This window comes from Gobio gobio (assembly GCF_949357685.1).
Source record: "Gobio gobio genome assembly, chromosome: 3".
Lineage (NCBI taxonomy): Eukaryota > Metazoa > Chordata > Actinopteri > Cypriniformes > Gobionidae > Gobio > Gobio gobio.
Window position 1 is genome coordinate 34885267 of NC_137099.1, and position 23444 is coordinate 34908710.

Sequence of the window (23444 nt, forward strand, 5' to 3'; positions counted from 1 at the left end):
TGGACTGAAGTTTCAACAGGATTTTTTTTATAAACCATCTCAGTCTAACAATAGGCTTTCTCTCTGTATATAGACAACCAGCCCACACAATGACATCTCAAAATATTTATTGAGACAATTATTTGCAATAGGTATGCTATTGTGGTGTTTGTTTATGAATACACTGGGAATCTCACATTTCCATACTCTCAGGATCAGATGTATGAAAGGACTTTATGAGAGATCCGAGGGGTGATGGCACTACAGAGACACAGATGGTGATCTATTTACAACTCTTAATTTAGAACTTAAAGTTTCTCACATGTTTTGGCCTGCTACACTTTGTTCATAATTAATCATGCCCATAACACTGATAACAATAACGACTCCCACTTAAAGCTAAATTTAATCTCTTTTATTTACAAAAAGATGTACTTGTAGAATCAGATCTTAGAAAGTTTTAGAAAATAAAGACAAAATATCTTTTGAAAAAAAAAAAGACCTGGATTTATCTCCTGTTGCTTACGCAAAACTAAAAAGGGATTTTAAAGTGTGAGTTAAATAAGGGAAAATGTCTATTTTATTTATAAACCTGATGAACAGTTATAGAAGTGTAACATGCAATTACAAAGAGACATATTTGTTGTGTTGTCAAAGCTCTCAGTACATTGTAAATCTCCCATTTATAGTGCTCAGTGTATCTGAGCACATCACTTTTGTTTTTAAGCTTATGCTTGTCTGTTTTTAAGGCCCAAGTTGAAGGCATGTTTGCAGATGAACATTTTGATAGTTTTTCATCTCGGGCTGACATTTAGGGCTCTTGGAAAGTTACTGGCAGGTACAGTGGGATTCCATTTGTGAATGATAGGCCTATTATTTACTGGCTCGAGTCACTTCATGTAATAACAACTGGAAAGATGATTTAACAGGCCGTAATAATGATAACAGCACCAAACACTCATCAAACAATAAGTGTACGTATTTACATAGTTGTACCACAGTGGCTTTGGCTTATGGTCGTCTTTAATATATCAAATGCCATATATAATTCTTGTATAGCCTAGCTGAAGGCAGGACAATAGGCTCTAGATGGGCTCTCATGCTCAGAGGAATGTGCTGTGCTTTTTGGGTTGCAATTTCAATTTCTTGCATGAATACACTTTTGTTCTAATTAAACAAATTCAAATAGCATTGATTGTCTGTAAAGTACTGAGGGCACATTTGATTGCACTTTATTGTATGATTTCAAAAATGAAAAATAACAATAAAACAAACTTTTTCATGTCTGGTAAGGGGAGGATTTCGAGTAAAATCACTTATTTTCGGCAAACACAAAGTGAGGTCAAGGATGCTGACCTGAGGTTGTTGCAGCATTTTTATTTATTTATTTAGTTAGTTCGTTTTTATTCTATTTATTGTCATTTGAATTGTCTCCCTTCCCGTGAGAGATCATCATAGGTGATGCAATAATGAATGTTTATGATGGATTAATAAATTCTATTCGTAAAAAGAATGTGAAATATAGCTAAATAAAAGATAGATTCATGGTAAAATATGATGGTTATAATATGATATTGTGGTAACAAAAAAGCTAAAGAAACAACCTCATGCAAAAGTTAAAGAGATAGTTTGCACAAAAATGAAAAGTCTGTCATCAAGTTGTCCCAAACATGTATGAATTTCTCTCTTGTGCTGAACACAAAAGAAGATATTTTGAAGAATGTTGGTAACCAAACAGTTGATACTGACTTCCCACTGACTTCCATAATATTGTTTCCCACCATAGGCCACTTTAGAAGTCAATGTGGCCCATCAACTGTTTAGTTAACCAAATTCTTAAACTTCTTTTGTGTTCAGCAGAATAAATACATGTATACGGATTTGGATCATCTTGAGGGTGAATAGCCAAAAGGATGACAGAATTTTCATTTTTGGGTGAACTATCCCTTTAACACATCGAAAACCAAAATACTTACACATGGTCACTGTGCATGTGTTATTCGACAGCTCCCTCTAGTGGAACAACTAGAAACTTCCTTTCATGACACGACGACGTCAGCGGCACCTAGGCATCAGTATCTGATACAACAGAGTAGCGTCGCGACTCTCGCTGCTGCCCTGGACTACAGGCGCCTCTCTCCAAGGTTGGACACCTGAAAAACACCCCCTCTCTACGTTTTCTGTATACATTAACGCTTTATAATAATAGCGGTCGGAGGATTTATTGGGTATTGCGAGTGCATGATGTTCTGTATTTGAGTTTTATTTCTAAGGACAGAGCATGGCGCTGATGTAACTGATACTGTCTGTTGTGGAAACAATTTATATAATTTTATTATCCAGTCTTTTCTATTTGGCAAGCAGACTATCAGGCCAAACGCTTTTCTTGGTGTGGCATCTATCCATACTGCACATGCATGACAGTATTACATAACCATGTCATATTTGTATGAGTTGAATATCGGAATGATAATGAATTATTATTTAAAAAAAAATACTATTTTTTTTAATTTAGGCTACATGTCAAGTTTTGCCGCATACTGCAGGTGACCCGTGCTGCTACATTGTAACCCAAACAACGCTAGAAAACAACAACAACAACAACAACAACAACAACAAAACACATAGACATGCGTTTAAGGATACTGTGAAATTAACAGATTTATCTCAAGTATTGGAATAATGTAGGTCAAAAGTGGCCGACGCATGATTTAAAATATTTATTAATTCAAATGGGGAATTTTGTAATTCATAAAATTGTATTAGGCCTATTTTAGAGGTCATTGCTGTACTAACAATATATAATTTCGAAATTATCTACACCAGATTCCTTTCAAAGACGAATTACACATTTATATAACCTTTTATATAACTACATCCAAAATAATAAGAGATTTACTGTCTACTGCTATGATGAGTTATCATGAGTTAATCATATGCGAGTCTGTACTGTACAGTGTTTGCTTTTAGTAAGACAATGAAACCACTGATAGTTGGCTTATCGTTATACTGATTTAAAAAAAAGAAGCTTTCAGCCTAATATTGATTTGACCTAGTATTGTAAATAAACTGAATAAAGAAGAGTTGACAAAATATGCAAAAGTATATAGTGCTGCTATTTATGTGGCTGTTGCAGTACATATGAGCGCAATTCGACCATAAATAACTTATTTGGATGATGAATTATTTAGTTTCCTTTTTCCTGTTGTAGGCTGACTGTAACCCAATGAGAGCCCAGTGATGGGTAAGGAGAAGCTCCACATCAACATTGTGGTCATTGGCCATGTGGACTCTGGGAAGTCCACCACCACTGGCCACCTCATTTACAAGTGTGGAGGCATCGACAAGAGGACCATTGAAAAGTTTGAGAAGGAAGCTGCAGAGGTATAGCAGTACAAATATCCAAGAACAAATAGATATTACTACAATTTGTTGCAGTGTTATCGCATAATTGAAAAGATGACCTTAAGCAATATCAAACAAGCAGTGCTGAATATCAGATGAATAACACATTTTGAGTTATAAAAAATTCTATAAACAATAAGTTAAGGTCCAATAACTTAAAATGATAGATTACCCCAAATTAACATTCTGTCATGATGTTTTCACTCCTCTGTATGACTTTCTCAACAGACACCATTGACTTTCAATTTATAGACAAAAACACTGAGACAAATAGCTTCTTTCTTGATAACATTTCCTGGTAAAATGGCACATCTTTGCTTCCCATTCCACTTCCATATTTTCACCTCTCACATACTCTGGTCTGGAAAAAAAAAAAAAAAAAAAAACTGTGAAGTGATACAAATAGTGACATAACTGCTGTTTGACCTATTACGCTGAAAATAACTGTTGCACTTTTTCTCTAAACATATATTTTTCCTCACCTTTTATAGATGGGAAAAGGCTCCTTTAAGTACGCTTGGGTCCTTGACAAGCTCAAAGCTGAGAGAGAGCGAGGAATCACCATCGACATCTCCCTGTGGAAGTTTGAGACCAGCAAATACTATGTCACCATCATTGATGCTCCAGGACACAGAGACTTTATTAAGAACATGATCACTGGCACCTCACAGGTTTTTATATAATCACATAACATCCGTTTCTCTTTATTCCATCAGAGTATTTTAACAATCTTTAATTTCTCTTGATACAGGCAGACTGTGCTGTGTTGATCGTGGCAGCTGGTGTTGGTGAATTCGAGGCTGGTATCTCAAAGAATGGGCAAACGCGTGAGCATGCCTTGTTGGCATACACCCTAGGTGTCAAACAACTGATCGTGGGTGTCAACAAGATGGACTCTACAGAACCCAATTACAGCCAGAAGCGCTATGAGGAGATTGTGAAAGAAGTCAGCACTTATATCAAGAAAATCGGCTACAACCCAGATACAGTGGCATTTGTGCCAATCTCTGGATGGAATGGGGATAACATGCTGGAGGCCAGCCCAAATGTAAGTGTTACCTATTGAGATATATATATATAATTTTTTTTTTTTCAAAATATATTTCATTCATATTATCAATAGACTCAATAGTTTTAGATATTAATTAATATCACTGGCATAATTTAGCTCTTTACAAGCCAACCTCTTATTTATTATACTTGTGTTATTTGCAGATTAAATATTATGTGCATTACTGTATGCTATGCATTCACACTATATACACTACCATTCAAAAAATTAGTAAGTCGTAAGAATTATTTTAATATATTTTTTGTTTTATTTAATGTTTTTTAAAGAAGTATGCTCACTATGGCTGCATTTACTTGAGTAAAACACAATAAAATGAAATGTGAAATATTATTACAGTTTAAAATAACTGTTTTATATTCTAATATATTTTTAAAATGTATTTTATTCCTGTGATGGCAAAGCTGAATTTTCAGCTCCATTACTCCAGTCTTCAATGTCACATGATCCTTCAGAAATCATTCTAATATGCACATCTACATTTGCATTTGTACATTTATTTATTGGTTTGGTGCTCAAGAAAAAAAATCTTATTACTATTAATTATGAAAACTGCTTAATATTTTTGTGGAAAATGCTAAATGTGATTTTTTCTTCAGTGAATATAGGAAGTTTAAAAGAACAGCCTTTATTTGAAATATACATATTTTGTAATATTATAAATGTCTTGACTGTCACTCACAAACATTAATTTTGTAAAACCCCAAACTTTTGAACAGTCGTGTATGTAACTTCTACATTGTGTTTCCTAAGAGCTTCCAAATGTCAAAAACCTTCCATTTACTGGCTATAATAATATGTTGTCTCTGTAGATGACCTGGTTCAAGGGCTGGAAGATCACTCGTAAGGATGGGAGTGCCTCCGGGACAACTCTATTGGAGGCTCTGGATGCCATTCAGCCTCCAACCCGCCCCACTGACAAACCCCTTCGACTCCCACTGCAGGATGTGTACAAAATAGGAGGTATAGGGACATCCAAACCGAAAGGGTCACAATAAGAACACTTGTTTAAAAAAACTTTAAGATCATATGCACAGTATAGCTAATCTTTTTCTAGTAAAGATGTGTGACCTATGAATGACTTATAGTTTTCTATGTGTATTAGGATGGGATAGGAGAATATATTATACACATCACCTTTACGTATGATAATCCCAAAAGGATATTTTAAGAATTGAAAAAGAACTGACATTGCAAACTCTTTTACTTTTGCACTCTTTCTGTCACTGTGTAGGAATTGGTACTGTGCCTGTGGGACGTGTAGAGACAGGCATTCTGAAACCTGGTTTAGTTGTGACATTTTCACCCGTGAACGTGACCACCGAGGTGAAATCTGTGGAGATGCATCACGAGGCTCTATCTGAAGCTCTTCCAGGTGATAATGTGGGATTTAATGTGAAGAATGTCTCAGTCAAAGATATCCGACGTGGGAACGTTGCAGGTGACAGCAAGAATGATCCCCCACAGGAGGCAGCGAGTTTTACCGCACAGGTAAAGGTCTTAGTTTGGTGTTTTTATATGGTTTATAGGGTTGTCATGACAAACTATTCATTTATCTTTCTGTTCTGGTCAGGTGATCATTCTGAACCATCCAGGTCAGATCAGTGCTGGTTATGCCCCAGTGCTGGACTGCCACACTGCTCATATTGCCTGCAAGTTTGCTGAGTTAAAGGAGAAGATTGACCGTCGCTCTGGGAAGAAGCTAGAAGATAATCCCAAGTTCCTGAAGTCTGGGGATGCTGCTATTGTAGATATGATACCAGGCAAACCCATGTGTGTGGAGAGTTTCTCTGAGTATCCTCCTCTTGGTAAGGGTCATATCTCAATTTGGATTTAGTTATGAATTCCTCTAGTGTTTACTATATAACAGTTCATTACCAAAGTCACTCCTACAGCAAAGATACCTTTATTTTCCAAGTGAATTTTCAAAGTTTTATTTTTGAGCATTTTTTTTTTTGACAGGATAGTTTGGACAGACTTTTAGCAAGGATTGAAACTTGCACAGGGGGTCTGCCAATTATGTTATGTTTAATTTTGTGGGCAAAAAGGGTCCATTGTCTATTGTCAGTAGTGTATCAATTCATGAAGCACAGCTTACACAGAAGTCAATTTCAAACCATTCTGTTTGTCAGTATGGCAAATTTGCGTGACCAACTTAAACCCAAATTTTAGCTATGAAAATGTGCAAATGCAACAGTAAATGCATCCCAAAATGTTAAGTAAAATTAAAAGGTAATGTACAGTATGTAATATATATATATATTTATGTTAACATAAAAAATGTGTATATAAATACATTATTGTAGTATGTAAATATAAGGCTTAAAATGCAGTATGAAACAGGGTGTGGCTTGATTTTTGGCCTCAGAGATTGAAGATCCTTGATTTATAATCAATCCTTTCTGTTTTTCTAATGATCTTCATTTACCAGGTCGATTTGCAGTGCGTGACATGCGTCAGACTGTAGCAGTGGGCGTCATCAAGGGTGTAGAGAAGAAGACCTCTAGCTCCGGGAAGGTCACGAAATCTGCCCAAAAGGCCCAGAAGAACAAATGAAAGTTGTGCTGGGCTGCGAACACTTGGGTCAGCCTCAGCATCCCTCCTCTTCTCAACTCCATAAACAAAGCTTGGATAATTATCACAATGCATCGCAAAAGCAGAAGAAGGAAAAGTAAAACTTGTGCCTGCTTGACAATGATTACGATAGTAAAGTATATTTATGTTTAATTGTATGTTCAGTTTGAATTTTAAGTCTTCATTGTGGTATTTGTTCTATTGTTAAATTGTTATAAGCACTTTAAGATCTGTCTCTAGTGGGAGTGTGGAGTAAGCTTTGTTTATCCTGAATCCCAGCTTGTGTGCATTCCCAAAACCCTCTTGCTACATTGCTTATTTGACCTTGCTTACAATAGTAGCTAACTGTTCCAGCCTCTAGTCCAATAGGTTTAAGATTTTATGTTAGTCTGTTCTGATTTGATGTGTCGTGATGTAGCTTTATAAGGCTTTTTCTGCATGGATAGATTTTTTTCTGTGCATGAAGCTAAAGTAGCTAGCGCACTTTACTGTCTACCCCGACAGCGCCTAACAAGCATGAGCTATCCCGTTTGCACTTGCACTCATGTACTTTAACGAGAATATTATTCTCCGTTATCTAATGTATGTCGGTTCATAACCAACAATAAAATACATTTGAACGCTGATGTCTGCTTCTAAATTACTAGACAAAGAAATAACAAAAAGACATTTTCACAATCATCTTTGATGAGTATTGGCATCTATGTTATTGTATTTAGGTCAGATTTTGGAGAGATGCTAAAATGACAAAAACAATGACTATAAAAAATATGCAATGACAAAAATATAACAATTATTAGCAAATATAATCATCTATAATTAAAAACAATAATAAAATAGCATTTATTATGAATTATAATAAATTACACACATATATACAATGTATTAAAATTCTTCATAATTGCTATTTTATTATTGTTGTTAATTTATATTCACAAAACTAACAGGTAGGATATTAAGTTGGGACTAATTACAAAAACAGCAACCAATGTAGTAAGGAAACTATCAGGTGCTTCTCTCAACATTTAATCTGCTTTATCAAAACGGTACAATTTTCAGCAGCATCAGTTTCCTTCAAAGTTTCTGGCACTTTTTTTTGTTTTGTTACATAAGAAAAGTAAATTACCTTTTAGGCAGGTTGTGAATTTCGGGTTGACAAGGCTTTCTGAAACATGACTATGTTTCTGTATGCTGAAGACATGCAGTGTTCATGCAGTCCAATGAAGTTCATGCCATCTCTAATCATTTCAGCAGGTTGATTATTAATCTACCACATTCTATTAGATTTTTTTAAAATGTTACAGTAGATTGAAAAAAGAACAATGCATGCAATGGTATGTCATGTACGATGACCTATACAAAATTGTAATGGTTTCTTTTAAATAAACCAAACTAATAAAACATGTATAAAAAATTATCTAAATTTACTTTGCCCTCGTAAAAATACAAAAAAACTCAAAAATAAAATAAACTCTCGTATCAAAGTTTCATTCCATCAGATGCGGTTTCTAAGAACACGTTAGAGATTGCGTTATTTTAGTCGAACATGTGGCATATTCATAGTCTCATTGCTGCCCGTATTGGGAGAATGTCCACTTGCTAGGTTGTGACTAGCACCAGCTGTAGTACTTGTCCTAAGCAGCTCGGAGGAGTAGGATGCATCAATGGGGGGCTGAGAAAGAAAGTTGAACCCTTGAGTATGTGTCTTTGAGACCTCCAGGTCTCCATCGCTGATGAAAAGATCAGTTTCTCCCCAGCCCGCTACCCCCATCTCAATGCCCCCAGCTGAAGAGTTCTGGCTGCTGCTAATGCTAGTGGAGAAACTAGCCGGACTAGAATGCTTGTCTAGAGCCTCTAGAGTGGGCTGCATGAGGTCCTGCACAGAGAGGGATTTTCCCAATCCTCTATCCCCACTGCATTGACCTTGAACCGGGACAAGAGGTGAAATTGGAACAAGGGGGTCCATCTCCACCTCTGCATCCAGGCTTATATGTCTCCTCCAAGAACTGTCTTCTTTAGCATTCGGTCTGATTTTCTGCTGAAGCTTGCAGCCCATACTAGAGTTAAGCCCAAAGTCTATCCCGACTCCTCTAAAGTAGGATTTAGCGTAGTCGGCAGGGTCTGACCTAGAGGGTCCCATGCTTTGGGCATGGCCTGGTTGTGGAGGAACAGTGGACAGTTGAAGTTTTGAAGAAGCTGTGGATGGAAGAGGTGGAGGTGGTTGACTAAGGCATGGAAAGTGGCCTACAGAAGAGTGAAAGTTGTTGTCGTTGAGAATTTGAGATGGACTGCCTTTTGCTGATGGACACTCCATGGATGGGGTTGAAGGAACCTGGAAGGATGACGGGTTAAAAGGTGAGGCAGATGCTGGATTGAGCCCAGGGGAAGATGTTGTGGAGTTGTTCTGGTTGAGGTTGAGTTCATTGGGGGCTAATATTAGTTGGAGAGCCCTGGGATGATTGCCACAGATGGACTTGCTGACCTGGGAGGAGCAAGAGAGATCCTTACTGAGGATGGTGCCTTGATAATCTGAAGTCTCCTCCAACCCAAAAGGAGGAAGAGAGGAGAGAGTGAGGGTAGAGGAAGATCCCTTCTGCAGAACATGGCGGTAGATGTCCAGCAAAGAGTCCAGCTTAGCTTCAATAGACTGTACCTATAGAAATGATATATTGAACACAGAAATATTGTTTGTCAGAAAACATTATGTTTATGTTTAACACAATGGTTCTCAACCTTTTGACTCAAAGGCCAAATATCTAGTCCTGTCATGAAACTCTAGATGATAGATCACTATCTGCTAGCTATCAAATCATTTACTACATGACACAAGCTTATTGGTTTCTGCTGCATCTGCAGCCAATGAGCTTGCTTGCTCAACATTTAAATATTTTGGTTCTGTGATTGCTTACAGCAATCATAAACCTTCCACCTCCCCCAGTTTCACCTGTATAGATATGCTACAGGTGTGGCAGCAGTATGTCATGTTCGGCAGGCGTATTACATGTTCACAGCAGCTTGTCTGTTAATGTATTGCAATAATCAACAACAGCGGCAGCAGCGTCGTAGCAGATCTATTCTGGCAATACCAAATATATTGTCATATCCATTAATATGCTAATCTATTTAGAGAGTTATCATGATAGAAAGCTGCTTTTCTTAAACTTTTTTATTGACAGAAACTGGGACTATTGATATATTAAATTAACCATGATTAATTCTGAAGAAGTTTCAAGAACTGTATGTTTTTCAATATAAACTACTGTTTGATGGGGGGGGGGGGGGGGGTGATCTTGATTTCACATGCTTTTAGCACTTTAATTTAGCACTTTAATCAAGGTAAATATCTTTTCTGAACAGGATATTATGTATTGTGAATCATTTCCATTCAAAAACTGTGAAAATGTGATATATTTGTGTATGTTTAGGATGTTCTTAAACACAAATAAACTTTCAAAATAGAAATGAGACTTATCATTACTTTTAGAAAGAGAAAAAAAAATCACATGTGATGCATGTATGTCCACTGTTGAGATTTTATTTTCTAACCATCCAAAGGGCTAAAATTGCCCAAAGTTGAAGCAACAAACGGTCTCATTTCTGTCATATTGAAAACCAGTGCGGTATTCAAAGAGTACAATGAGATGGAATGATTCAACACATTGGATTGTGTAATGCATTTTTAAGAGTGTCTCTAAACTCACCTGTCTCTCTACCTTACACACTCTTCCCAGCATGCTCACATCTTCCACAATGTCTCCATCAGATAACAACTTTTCTCTGACCTTCTTATCCACAGACATCTGGCCCCTACCAAGAATCTGATCCACCCTGAAAGTGAGAGAGAGACATTAGCCAAAAAACACAGGGATAAAATGTGTGAAAATAAATTAAGATTTACATTCTAATGAATAGACAGAGAACTGAAAATAAACCTTCACAAAATGTCAATGGTATAAAGCTGTGAAAATGTAAAAATCGTGCCCACAACAAATCCCATGACACTTTAAAAATTGCTATCATTAGTATACTACAAGATTCAAGATACACTGAAATATACAGTGAGAAATTCAAAATGATATATACCCGCAGCTCATTTGACTTTCTGTTCATTTAAACTATAAAGAATATCAGGAACTGTAATGCCAGGTTTTGGTCACATGGTGGCACTAGTCTCACTTCGTTGAAACCTTGACAACTTGAATTCACTAGGCTTCAGGTAAGAAATAAAATGAAAAGGTACAGATTTAAAGTGACCAGAAGACCTACCATGGTTATAAAGACAAAATGGCTTAAAAAGAGGCACATAATTGTCTGCCTTTTTTTGTTACTTTTTAAAGTAGACTGCAGCTCGTCTTATGGGATAGCAATGTCCACTTACTGCACACTTCAGAATCTCAGTAGATGCAATATGTCATTTGAGTATTGTTTGTATGTAAGAAAAATGATGACTAATGTCTGGCGGGAAAAAAGCTGAAAACTGAAAACATTGCATCAATCAGGTGGTAAAAGCGGGTGATGACGAAGACCAAAACAACAGGCAGATTCATTCATTCACAAAACTGATTTAGGCCAACAGAAATTTAGCACGATCTTATTAAGATGTAATGTTTGTTCAGTGTCGGGTGGATAACATAAATGCATCTTTCGTGTCTTAATCAGCTTTTCTGCATACAGATTGGCCCTGATAATCATAACATACACTTACCGCTTACTCCATTTCTGCAAATCAGTTTTTGTCAAGGAATGAATGATTCTACCTGTTGATTTGGTCTTCCTCATCACCTGCTTGCACCACCTGCTGGATAGGTGACTAACGGCAGAATACGGATTCTTGAATTTTTAATAATGAAATTGTGTATGAATGTTTTTTTTTTTAAATATTCACAAATTAAATATATAACCATGTTGAATTTCAGCCCCTAAAATGCAAGCCCTGAAAATAATGTTTTTTTCTTTGCTTTTTTTTTTTTCAGTTAGTGCAATTAAACATGCTTTTTTGTTTCAAAATTATTTTACTTCCATATGTTTGCAGGTCAGTCAATAATAGTGAGTATTCGTAGTAGGACGTTCTACACAATTGACATTTTTCCATGCTGTGTAGCAGAACAGTGCATAGTGGATATTTGAGTGCAGAGATTTTTTTGAGTAGAAAATGTATGTAGCCATGATGAATAATGGTACATAATGATATGCAATATTAGTATATAGCTTTTTAAACGCTCCCCATCACATTGTCTGGCAGAACCTCTGGGCTTCCCCACCACCCAGTGACCCATATATGACCAAGGAGAACCATTGCCTCAGGGCCACCAGAACACATGTGACATGATGGCATTAATATGAACTATGAAGACATACCAGTTGGAATATGATATAGAGGTTATGAAAGTGGCCACTAATATTCTCTTTGATTTTCATTGTTGATTAAATGTTTAATTCACATCAAACAACATAGAGTGATGTTCAGCCAGATGTTAAACAAGATAAATTATTTTGACTAATCAAATTCTTGATTGCCTGTGCCATTGTTAACCTCTGTTGATTGGGCTGCATATAGAAATACTTGTTTGTGCACTGTTTAATAAATAGCACTGACTGTCATGTGATATATTTGATAGTGTTGATTTAAAATGAGAATGTTGCAATGAGTTTTGATTGACTTGGTATTGGACATGACCCATGTTCCTACTGTGCTGTTATTAACTATAATTCATTGGCCTAATGCACAAGCTTTGAGTTTGAGCAAAAAGAGTTTAAGTAAAAATGAAGATGCTTTAAATACACATACATACCTGTGGACCTACTATATTGCATGAGACACATACACACATTAAGCTTGATAACAAATAACCATAGGTTTTGTAAATAAGTTTTCAAAACCAGCCATCTTCCACTTAAACATCCTGTCTGGCCCCATATCAGTGAATATCTAGTTGAAAGTCTCTTATATTCATCAAGACTGCATTTATTTGATCAAATATACAGCAGAAACAGTGATATTGTGATATTTTTTTAATAAATTTAAAATTGTTTAGCAGCCATTACTCTACTCGTCTTCAGTATCACATGATCCTTCAGAAATAATACTAATAGGCTGATCTAAATTTACATACATGTATTCATTGATTTGGTGCTCAAGAAACATTTATTATTATCAATGTTGAAAATGATGCTGCTTAATATTTTTGTGAAAACTGTGATGTACCCTTTTTTTCAAGATTCTTTGATGAATAGACATATAAATCTTTTGTAACATTATACATGTCTTTACTGTCACTTCTTATCAATTTAATACATCCTTGCTGATTAAAAGTATTCATTTCTTCCAATATAAATAAATAAATAAAATACAAATTTGACAAATGTTAGTGTATAGCTTGCATATAAGGAAAAACATGTTCAGTTGGTTTGTCTTACCTTGTTTGCAGACTCTTAATTCGGCAGAGCATGTCTAGGTGACCGGCTGAATATTGCTCTATTACATCCTTCACATCATATGGGCGTAGAGTTTCCTTAAACTTCTTTTTTGCCACATGGAATTTCATGATCCTGCAGAACCATATAATTATATTATTCTTCCATTAAGGAGTATACAGCTCAAAACAAATATGACAGCATAGATATTTTATGTGCCAATTTGTCTTCTTTTTCCGAGTGATATAGTAGAATGAGAATGAATTGATGCACTTTCAGCGACTAAATTATCTAATGGAATAATTCAAAAACTGAAACAATGTCTTGAATCTAATTATTTGCATTTTGGGTTGCCTCAGCATGACCAGCAATGTTTCTGATAACTAAGTTGACCAAATGACAGCATGGACAAATCTAACGCCTTGGGAAAGTCTGAGCTTGGCATCATATACACGTCAGGGTCCAACCAGACCCCAGCTGAAAGCTACAGGACAGGGTTACCACAGCACTTTACCTACAGGCTGGAATATTCTGTGAAGCAGGACACCCTATAAAAGACATTTTGTGGTAAAATACATTTTTCATTCCTCATAATAAAAGCAAAGTAGAGAGGCTGGAAAAAATGAGGACATACTGTCAATCTAGAAATCAACTTTCCACTGACCCACACATACTAGACAAAACAAAAAGAAAAGAGCGTGGTTAATATGTGTAAAGTGTGTGGATGACAGTACTCTTTCTTGTAAGGAAGATTAGTGAAATTAGATAATGAGACACTGACTCATCTCATGCTCTCAGGGGCTGTGAGTGTGAGAATAATTAAATAAGACTGACAAGCAGACAATGGCGTATTCATTAAAGGTAACATGTGTATGTTTGTGTATTTACTGTATGTATGTTAAAATACTTTCTCCCATCTCAGCTTTATAGGCTACAGGGTTGATGTAAACCTTTTGTAGGAGGATTTCCCTGAGAAGTGTAAAATATGTGGCTTTGTGGTGCTGCCACAGCTGCAACTATATATTAGTTTATATATATAGTTTACTAGAGGGCACAGGCTGATAGGTCCATTACATGCAATCTGCAGGTAATCACATCACAGCATGGCACAAGCTGATTGGCCTCTGCTGATCCTGCAGCCAATAAGATTGCTTGCTCAACATTGAAATAGTCTGGTTCAGTTATTGCTGTAAGCTGGTCCTGCAGGGTCACTGTGATTTTGCTAAGTAAGACACATAGGTCTGAAAATTATCCCCACCCCTAAACCTAAGCCTACTCATAAGTTATCCCTAAAATCAGATGGAAATGGCAGGTAAATAACACTGATGTAAAAGCACCTAACCCTGGCTGTAAGCCTAAATTAGACATAAACTGTAAACTTGTCAGTCAAAAATGATTGGTTGATTGGATTGCTGATCCAGGAACATGTTGTACTTGGTAAGATAAGCGAACAGTCTTTTTTTTATTTCAAAAAAATAAAAGATGTTGCATGGTCTGCATTTATTTATGCAACAAACATATACCTATTCAAAATCATATTTGATGTTTTAAAAGTTGCGTCTGATACATAGAGTGGATAATTAAGCATGTAAGCAAGCTAGCATGAGTATGCATTTTGAGAAGCATTAAATACACCTGTTCAATACGGGCTGTATTGTCCTTTCTCTGTATGGGATTCTCTATGTCTATTAATGCAGAAGCATGCTTTACATACTCTCAGCACCATACATGTGTGTTGGCTTGTATTGTGCCATTCTTATTGTTCCTGATTTGTTGGGGGATTTATGTATGTCTATTTATGCAGCAGCAGCAGCATTTCTTACATGCTCACAGCAGCTTGTCTGTGTATTTATTAGTATTTAGTAGTAAGTCCACCAACAGCAGCAATAATCAACAACAGAGGCAGAGTAGCAGATGTAGTTTCTAGAAAGACAAGTCACTTTTTTCATACAATCTAGTGGCAAAACCGGGCAACATAAATCTGTGATTCACATAATTAGCTGTTCACTGCAAATGTCAGAATGTGCAAACACTCATGGACACATAGGATCAAACCCTGATAAAATTGATGGAGAACAATATAGTATGCTTAACCAGGTAAGGGTTATGTAAATGTTTGGGTTTGTCAAATTAAAACCAATTATGAATCCCTAAGTTTGTTCAATTTGTTTTGTGATATTGTACAGACCTCTGTCCAACATAGCAACACTGGCTTGATCAGTAGCGTGAGTTTGTGGTCTATCTATTTGGCTGACTAATGGGCTTTCAAGAAAAAAATGGTTCCCTTTCGTTCAGTCACTACGACGTACGTTAGTGACTAACGAATGGGGGTTTCGCTTAGAAGCCAATCATCTTCGAGTATTCAACAGCGCCCAATGGCAGTGGCAATGCCATGGGCATGCGGAATTTGCATGCGTAACTCCGCCCCACCTCGTGGGTATATAAGGAAGTACGCTGGCAACATCGCATTATGTTTCTGCTTTGGAGCCAAGAGGATCTCTTCACTCCTTCAAGCCTGATCTGAGTCTTCGACAGCTTTTCGAGACGAACAGCTTTCCAGAGGCGTTGGTGTTACGGCGCGTTCCAGTGATCATCATACTGCCTGCCTGCTGATCTGCGCAGTGGTCCGCTAAACAGCTGGTGTGTGGTCCCTGGGCGCTTCGGCGTTCTCTGCGAGGCTTCCTCTCCTAAAAGAGCTTACACGTGACGCGTCCTTTTCAGGATGTCTCGTCCGTGTACTTCTGGGTGTGGTCGGTCGTTATCTCCCTCTGATGGGCACACACACTGCCTGGTATGTTTGGGCTTTCAACATGCCCAGGCAGCGTTTGTGGATGAGTCATGTTCCCACTGCGGGGACATGACCATCGCGGTGTTGCGGTCAAGACTCCATGACCTTCGTAATGAAGTGAGAGTCCCCTCTACCACACCCCGATCTACTGAGTCCCAGAGGCCCAGTACTTCGGCTGGTGGTCAGGGTGACCTGACGGTTACGGTGTGGAACAAAGCCCCGACGCTCATGCCTCGGGCCACACCCCTGTCTTGCACACTACAACCCGCGAGCGTTCAGATGCAGATCGCGGGGCCGGCTCCGGCCCCCCCGCGTGTCTCGTTTGGCGCTCCAGAGGAAGATGCGATGTCGATCACCGCATCACAAGGTGGGCTCGAGTCCTCTGAGGATGATGACTCGGCTGTGCTGCCGCCTTCGAGGGGCACCAGCATTGCCCGAGTCGGACCCAGAGCTGACAGCCATGTTGTCTCGGGCAGCCGCGAGCCTAGGGATAGAGTGGAACCCTCCACCCTGTCCCGAACGCTCAAGGCTCGACGATTGGTTTTTGGGAGCCCGCGCTGACAACAGTCAGTCCCCGCCCCCAATACCTTTCTTTCCCGAGCTGCATGAGGAACTCGCGCGGTCCTGGAAGTCCCCGTTGTCTTCCCGTGACCGTTCGGCGACTTCCTCCGCCTTCTCCGTCCTCGATGGGGCGGCAGCTAAAGGGTACACTGGGGTCCCTCCAGTTGAACGTTCTGTTGCGATGCAACTGTGTCCTCAGAGTGCTTCAACCTGGCGTGGTGATCCTAAGCACCCCTCCAAAGCCTGTCGATTCACATCAACCTTGGTGGCGAAATCGCACAGAGCCGTGGGGCAGGCTGCCGCTTCGCTGCATGCCATGGCGATCCTTCAGGTCTACCAGGCCAGGATCCTCAAGGACATGCACGAGGCCGGAGTTGATCCGGGGCTCTTAAATGAGCTGCGTGCCGCCACCGACCTCGCTCTCCGGGCGACGAAGGTGACCGCACGCTCCCTGGGTCAAGTGATGTCCACAAATGTGGTCCAGGAGCGTCACCTGTGGCTGAACCTGGCTGATATGCGGGACACCGAGCGGACCCGGTTCCTCGATGCCCCCATATCCCAGGCCGGCCTCTTCGGCGGGGCGGTTGAGGACTTTGCCCAACAGTTCTCAATCGCCCAGAAGCAGACTGAGGCTATCAAACACGTACTGCCCCGGCGGCCAGCTGCTGCCTCCACCCAGCCGCCGGCACAGTCGCCTCAGTCTGCTCCACGCCGAGGACGCCCTCCTAAGGCTCCTGCCCCTCCCACCCGGTCCAAGCAGCAGCCTTCACCCGGGCCGGGTCGCGGAGGAAGCCGTAGGAAGGCGTCCAAGTCCCCTCAGGCCGCCCCGCGCCCCGCTAAACGCCAGGCCAAGCGGCGCTCCTGAGACGGACGGCTCAGGGATGGGAAATTCTTTCGAGGAGATGGTAGCAGGACCACTCCTTCCCCCGGTGGAGGGCCGGGGGAGAATCCTTTGTTCAGCTGCTGGCCCCCGGGTCAGCAGCACCCTATTTTGGTCAAAGAAAGAATTAACACTCCCATCCCTGAGCCCACAGAGTCCGGTGATGACGGTGCGCGCCACCCACGGGTCCCGCCACTCGCATCCCACTCTGTCGCCAGCCTCCTGGCAGAGCAGACCCCAGTGGAACGTGCGTCCTTCCCTGGTCTCCTCTGTCAGGACGCAGCTGTCAACCGTGCCCCTGCGCCGGGACGCCCCACAGCCTCCCATGTCCGGGCCGGTGACGCTGCATCGCTGCAAGCCCACACCGGGTACGTCTGTACTCCGTATGACCCCGCTGGTGCAGTTTCTGGATGTCTGGCTTCAGCTTCCAGGGCTGTCCCGCTGGGTCGCGCGGACCGTCAGGCGCGGCTACGCGATTCAGTTCGCGCAGGTTCCTCCTTGCTTCCGGGGAGTCCGTTCCACCATGATCGGGGCCAACGCCCCCGTCATGCGAGCGGAGATTGCCACCCTACTGGCGAAGGGTGCGATCGAACCTGTCCCTCCAGCCGAGATGAATTACGGGTTTTACAGCCCGTACTTCATTGTACCCAAAAAGACCGGTGGGCTACGGCCAATCCTGGACCTGCGCGTCTTGAACCGTTACCTTCACCGGTTTCCGTTCAAGATGTTGACAGCGAAACGCCTTTTCGAATGCGTTCGTCCACACGATTGGTTTGCAGCAATCGACCTGAAGGACGCCTACTTCCATGTCTCCATTTTACCTCGACACAGACCGTTCCTACGGTTTGCTTTCGAGGGGCGGGCATATCAGTACGCAGTTCTACCATTCGGGCTATCTCTGTCCCCTCGCGTCTTTACGAAGATTGCCGAGGCAGCCCTTGCGCCCCTTCGGCAGCACGGGGTTCGCATCCTGAATTACCTCGACGACTGGCTCATACTGGGTCACTCTCGAGAGCAGGTTTGCAGACACAGAGATTTGGTGCTCCATCACCTAGCCCGTCTGGGCCTTCGGGTCAACTGGGAGAAGAGCAAACTTTGCCCCGCGCAGAGGATCTCTTTTCTCGGTATGGATATCGACTCGGTCGCCATGTGCGCGCAGCTTTCGAGCGCGCGCGCGCAGTCTCTGCTGACTTCCCTTCGTCAAATCGAGGGCAAGAGTGCGGTTCCACTGAAACTGTTTCAGAGGCTCCTGGGGCATATGGCATCTGCAGCCGCGGTAACGCCGCTCGGATTGCTTCATATGAGACCGCTTCAGCACTGGCAACGCGATCGAGTCCCGAGATGGGCATGGCGGTCTGGCACGCTCCGGGTACAAGTGACTCGGGCCTGCTTACAGACACTCACCCCGTGGTCGAACCTCAGCTTTCTACGGACCGGAGTGTCCTTAGAACGAGTTTCCAGGCATGTTGTTGTGACAACAGATGCATCATCCACGGGCTGGGGTGCCATGTGTAATGGACAAGCAGCCGCGGGCTCCTGGACAGGACCCCAGCACCTTCTGCATGTCAATTGCCTCGAGTTACTGGCAGTACGGTTCGCCCTGCACCGCTTCCGAGCGTTGCTGAGGGGTCAACATGTACTAGTCAGGACAGACAACACGGCCGTAGTAGCGTACATCAACCACGGTCTACGCTCCCACCGTATGTCTCAACTCGCCCGCCATCTCGTTTTGTGGAGTCAGAAGCGCCTGAGGTCCCTTCGTGCTGTCCACATCCCGGGAGACCTGAACCGTGCAGCCGACGAGCTCTCACGGATTCAGCCTCTCCCCGGAGAGTGGAGACTCCACCCCCAGACGGTCCAGCTGATATGGGAACGGTTCGGCGACGCACAGGTAGATCTGTTTGCCTCCCAGGACTCTTCCCATTGCTCCCTGTATTATTCCCTGACCGAGGGCACCCTCGGCACGGATGCACTGGCGCACAGCTGGCCGTCAGGGCTACGCAAGTATGCGTTTCCCCCAGTGAGCCTTCTTGCACGGGTACTGTGCAAGATCAGGGAGGACAAGGAGCAGGTCATGTTGGTCGCCCCGTATTGGCACGGCCAGACCTGGTTCCCAGAACTTTTACTCCTTGCGACAGCCCCTCCCTGGCCTATTCCTCTGAGACCGGACCTCCTCACTCAGAGATGGGGGACCTGCGGTGGTCGCTACCATCACTTCCGCTAGAGCTGAGTCTACGCGACGCCTCTATGCGTTGAAGTGGAACCTCTTCGTCACATGGTGCTCTTCCCGCCAAGAAGACCCCTGGAAATGCCCGATCGGGTCCGTGCTATCGTTTCTCCAGGAGGGGGTGGAGCGAAGGCTGTCTCCCTCCACCCTTAAAGTATATGTGGCCGCAATATCTGCCTACCACAATCTCCTGGGGGACAAAAAGGTAAGTCAGCACGACCTGATCATCAGGTTCCTGAGGGGGGCGAGGAGACTGAATCCTCCTCGCTCTCCTCTCGTTCCCTCTTGGGACCTCTCAGTAGTCTTAAGTGCTCTGCAGAGGCCTCCCTTTGAGCCTTTGCGGTCGGCTGAGATTAAGTTCTTGTCTATGAAGACGGCTCTGCTGACCGCATTGGCCTCGCTTAAGAGGGTCGGGGACCTGCAAGCATTTTCGGTTGACGAAGCGTGCCTTGAGTTCGGGCCGGCTAACTCTCACGTGATCCTGAGACCCCGGCCCGGATATGTGCCCAAGGTTCCCACCACTCCGTTCCGAGATCAGGTGGTGAACCTGCAAGCGCTGCCTTTGGAGGAGGCAGACCCAGCCTTGGCATTGCTCTGTCCAGTACGCGCTCTCCGCGCCTACGTAGACATGACGCAGTGTTTCAGGACCTCAGACCAGCTCTTTGTCTGTTATGGTGGAGAGCGGAAGGGAAGTGCTCTCTCAAAGCAGAGGTTGTCTCACTGGATAGTGGACACCATTGTTTTGGCGTACCAGCAGCAAGGCCGACCATGTCCCCTTGGTGTGAGGGCACACTCCACCCGGAGTGTGGCCTCCTCTTGGGCTCTAGCGCATGGCGCCTCGCTAACAGACATCTGCAGAGCTGCAGGCTGGGCGACACCCAACACATTCGCCAGATTCTACAATCTCCGAGTGGAGCCAGTGTCCGACTATGTACTCGCCCCTACGGGTGGCCGGTAATGGGCCAGGCTCAGGTGTCTTCGCTTGCTCGCCATTCCACTCCTAGGACTGGATACGTGCGATATTTTTCCTCAGGTGAGCTCCCCGAGAGCCCTGAGCTCCTCCAGCACTGCTTACGCCGACATCAGTTCAGTCTGCCCTTTCGAGCCCAGACCCTCATGTCCGGCCAGGTGCTCCGTGTGCATGGTTCCCTCCGGCGACCCCCACACGAGTATTTCCACCGTAAGCCTCCTCAGTGAGCAGGTGTCTTTCCCTTGGCAAGTCCCTGCCACCCCTAGGGTTAAAAATCCACCTTCGGCTGGTACCCTAGAGTTCTTCCATATGCAGCCCTCAGCGGGTCATATGTGTATTCTCTAAGCCCTCCCTATGGTAGGCATCTTGGCATTCCCTCACTGGGATATGCTTCCCAGTGTACCTTGGTAATCCTGTGATAAGTGGGAGTCCTTCGTCCGTACTAGTCTTACGACAGGGTACTCACACTTACGCAGGGCACTGGACGACAGCTGAGTGGCGTTGTTGTATTGGAACCCCCATTCGTTAGTCACTAACGTACGTCGTAGTGACTGAACGAAAGGGAACGTCTCGGTTACGTATGTAACCCTCGTTCCCTGAGGAGGGAACGGAGACGTACGTTTCCTTTGCCACGTCAGCTGTGCTGCCTGGAACACGGAGTTCAGTCTTGGCTCCTGCAGCAGTAACATAATGCGATGTTGCCAGCGTACTTCCTTATATACCCACGAGGTGGGGCGGAGTTACGCATGCAAATTCCGCATGCCCATGGCATTGGCACTGCCATTGGGCGCTGTTGAATACTCGAAGATGATTGGCTTCTAAGCGAAACCCCCATTCGTTAGTCACTAACGTACGTCTCCGTTCCCTCCTCAGGGAACGAGGGTTACATACGTAACCAAGACGTTTTTGCTATCATGCTTGGTGATGTTCGTGGCACATAATTTACACAACTCACCGTTAAAAACATTTATTATGCATCCAGCCTAAAGGCCACAAAAACTATTTATAGCTTGGACTTATCTTTGGTTGATACTATTTGCTGAAACTTGAACTTGATCAATGAATTCATACCAATAATGAAATTCTGAGCTTTAATTGTAATGTCTCAGAGCTCTGAAATACTGCAGCATGAAGAGAAGTGAAGAATCACTGCTCTTACCTCACTGCTCTGATGACAGCTTTCAGTGCGGACGGCAGGTCCTCAGCCGACATGTCACAATGACACCCTTTTTCATCAAAAGCCTCATTGACACCAGCATTAGCCTCGCCTGTGACAAACAAAATGAAAATTCCAAAGAAGTCATCAGCACGTGAAGAATAAAGAGTCAAAAAGGAGAGATTATGTGGAAGCCATCATCAAATGAAAAGAATTGGGGAAAAAATTTAAGAGTAATAAGCAAGAGAAAAACATAAATAATAACATTCATTTTCATACATTTTATTTAAAAAAGGGCAAGAGGATCTACTCAAAACATTTGATAAAACATTTGAAGTAGAATATAAACTACTTTGTTAGTGCAGGCCAAACTAACTTGAATTGAAACTGATCAATTGTACTTTTACTCAAATACTGCACATTTCTAAAAGAATGCACAATTTCAATTTATTCAGAATGCATACAATAGAGAGTACATATTTGTACTTGTCCTCGTGATGAAAATCTCTATGCCTGTAAAATAAAATGTTTATGCCTGTCTTTCTGAGATAAGTCAAATTACATTCCTGTGAATTTTACAAATGTAAGTACCGGTATTACTTTAATAACCAATGAAATCTGTTTCAGTGTAAAATGTTAATTCTTTTTTTTAACAGATGGGGTTCTACTGTATAGCCTACACTTCGCAATCTAAATTGCAAATAGTGCACAGTTTTTTGTTTTTTTGTGACTTAAAGGGGTAGTTCACCCAAAAATGAAAATTACCAAATGATTTACTCACCCTCGAGACATCATAGGTATATATGACATTCTTTGTTCAGGCGGATACAATCGGAGTTATAGTAAAAAAATGTCCTGGCTAATTCAAACATTATAATGGCAGCCCAAAATTTGAAGCCCAAAAATGTGCATCCATCCATTATATAAGTCATTCTTATGGCTCCAGGGGGTTAATAAAGGCCTTCTCAAGTGAAGTGATGCATTTGTGTAAGAACAATATTCATATTTAAAACTTAACAAGTAAATAAGTAAAAAAACAAGCAAAATATCTAGCTCCGCCAGACCGCCTTCCGTATTCAACTTTTTTCCATTCAACTACACAGCATGGAAAAAGCGTAACTGGCTCGACGTATGACTAGGATGTAGATTTTTGGATGAACTATCCCTTTAATGGGATGGGAGACATCTACACCATGGGAGCTCTAAAGAGGTGAACCCAGATTCAAGCGCATTTCTACACTAAAAGTGATCTGTGGCTACACATATGACGTAAACCAGATACTGCAGAAGGAGAAGTGGTGTTGGTTGCAGATTAATCTTGCCCTATGCTACGTAAAGGATTCACACCACACAACCTGACTCGAGAGGCTGAAATCGATGGGTCTAGTAAAAAAGAAAGATATTTACAACCATAGGGCATC

At 42.0% G+C, this 23444-nt stretch overlaps 2 protein-coding genes across 3 annotated transcripts in view; one reads left to right on the forward strand and one right to left on the reverse strand.

The window, feature by feature from the left end:
* The first annotated feature begins 2053 nt into the window (after window positions 1-2053).
* On the forward strand, window positions 2054-7652 carry eef1a1b (eukaryotic translation elongation factor 1 alpha 1b). The gene is made up of 8 exons (XM_079811263.1): window positions 2054-2123; window positions 3191-3363; window positions 3876-4055; window positions 4136-4432; window positions 5266-5416; window positions 5688-5944; window positions 6027-6261; window positions 6885-7652. Exons 2-8 carry the CDS (start codon window positions 3220-3222, stop codon window positions 7007-7009), a joined length of 1389 nt encoding a protein of 462 aa, XP_079667389.1. The 5' UTR covers window positions 2054-2123; window positions 3191-3219; the 3' UTR covers window positions 7010-7652.
* A 48-nt stretch (window positions 7653-7700) lies between these two features.
* kcnq5b (potassium voltage-gated channel, KQT-like subfamily, member 5b) overlaps window positions 7701-23444 on the reverse strand; it is a 140319-nt gene continuing 124575 nt past the window's right edge. For both annotated transcript variants that reach the window (XM_079813060.1, XM_079813061.1), the window contains exons 11-14: window positions 22027-22135; window positions 13445-13576; window positions 10729-10855; window positions 7701-9680 (exon numbers count right to left, since the gene is read on the reverse strand). In XM_079813060.1, coding sequence (XP_079669186.1) covers window positions 8559-9680; window positions 10729-10855; window positions 13445-13576; window positions 22027-22135 — 1490 coding nt within the window. In that variant the 3' untranslated portion in view covers window positions 7701-8558. The remainder of the gene's footprint in view (window positions 9681-10728; window positions 10856-13444; window positions 13577-22026; window positions 22136-23444) is intronic.

Excerpts from the sequence above, each read along its gene's own strand:
- eef1a1b (XM_079811263.1), top strand. The coding sequence starts at position 3,220 with ATGGGTAAGGAGAAGCTCCACATCAACATTGTGGTCATTGGCCATGTG. Across the intron at positions 4,433-5,265 it reads TGCTGGAGGCCAGCCCAAAT|ATGACCTGGTTCAAGGGCTG; the intron begins GTAAGTGTTACC and ends TTGTCTCTGTAG. Across the intron at positions 5,945-6,026 it reads CAGCGAGTTTTACCGCACAG|GTGATCATTCTGAACCATCC; the intron begins GTAAAGGTCTTA and ends TGTTCTGGTCAG.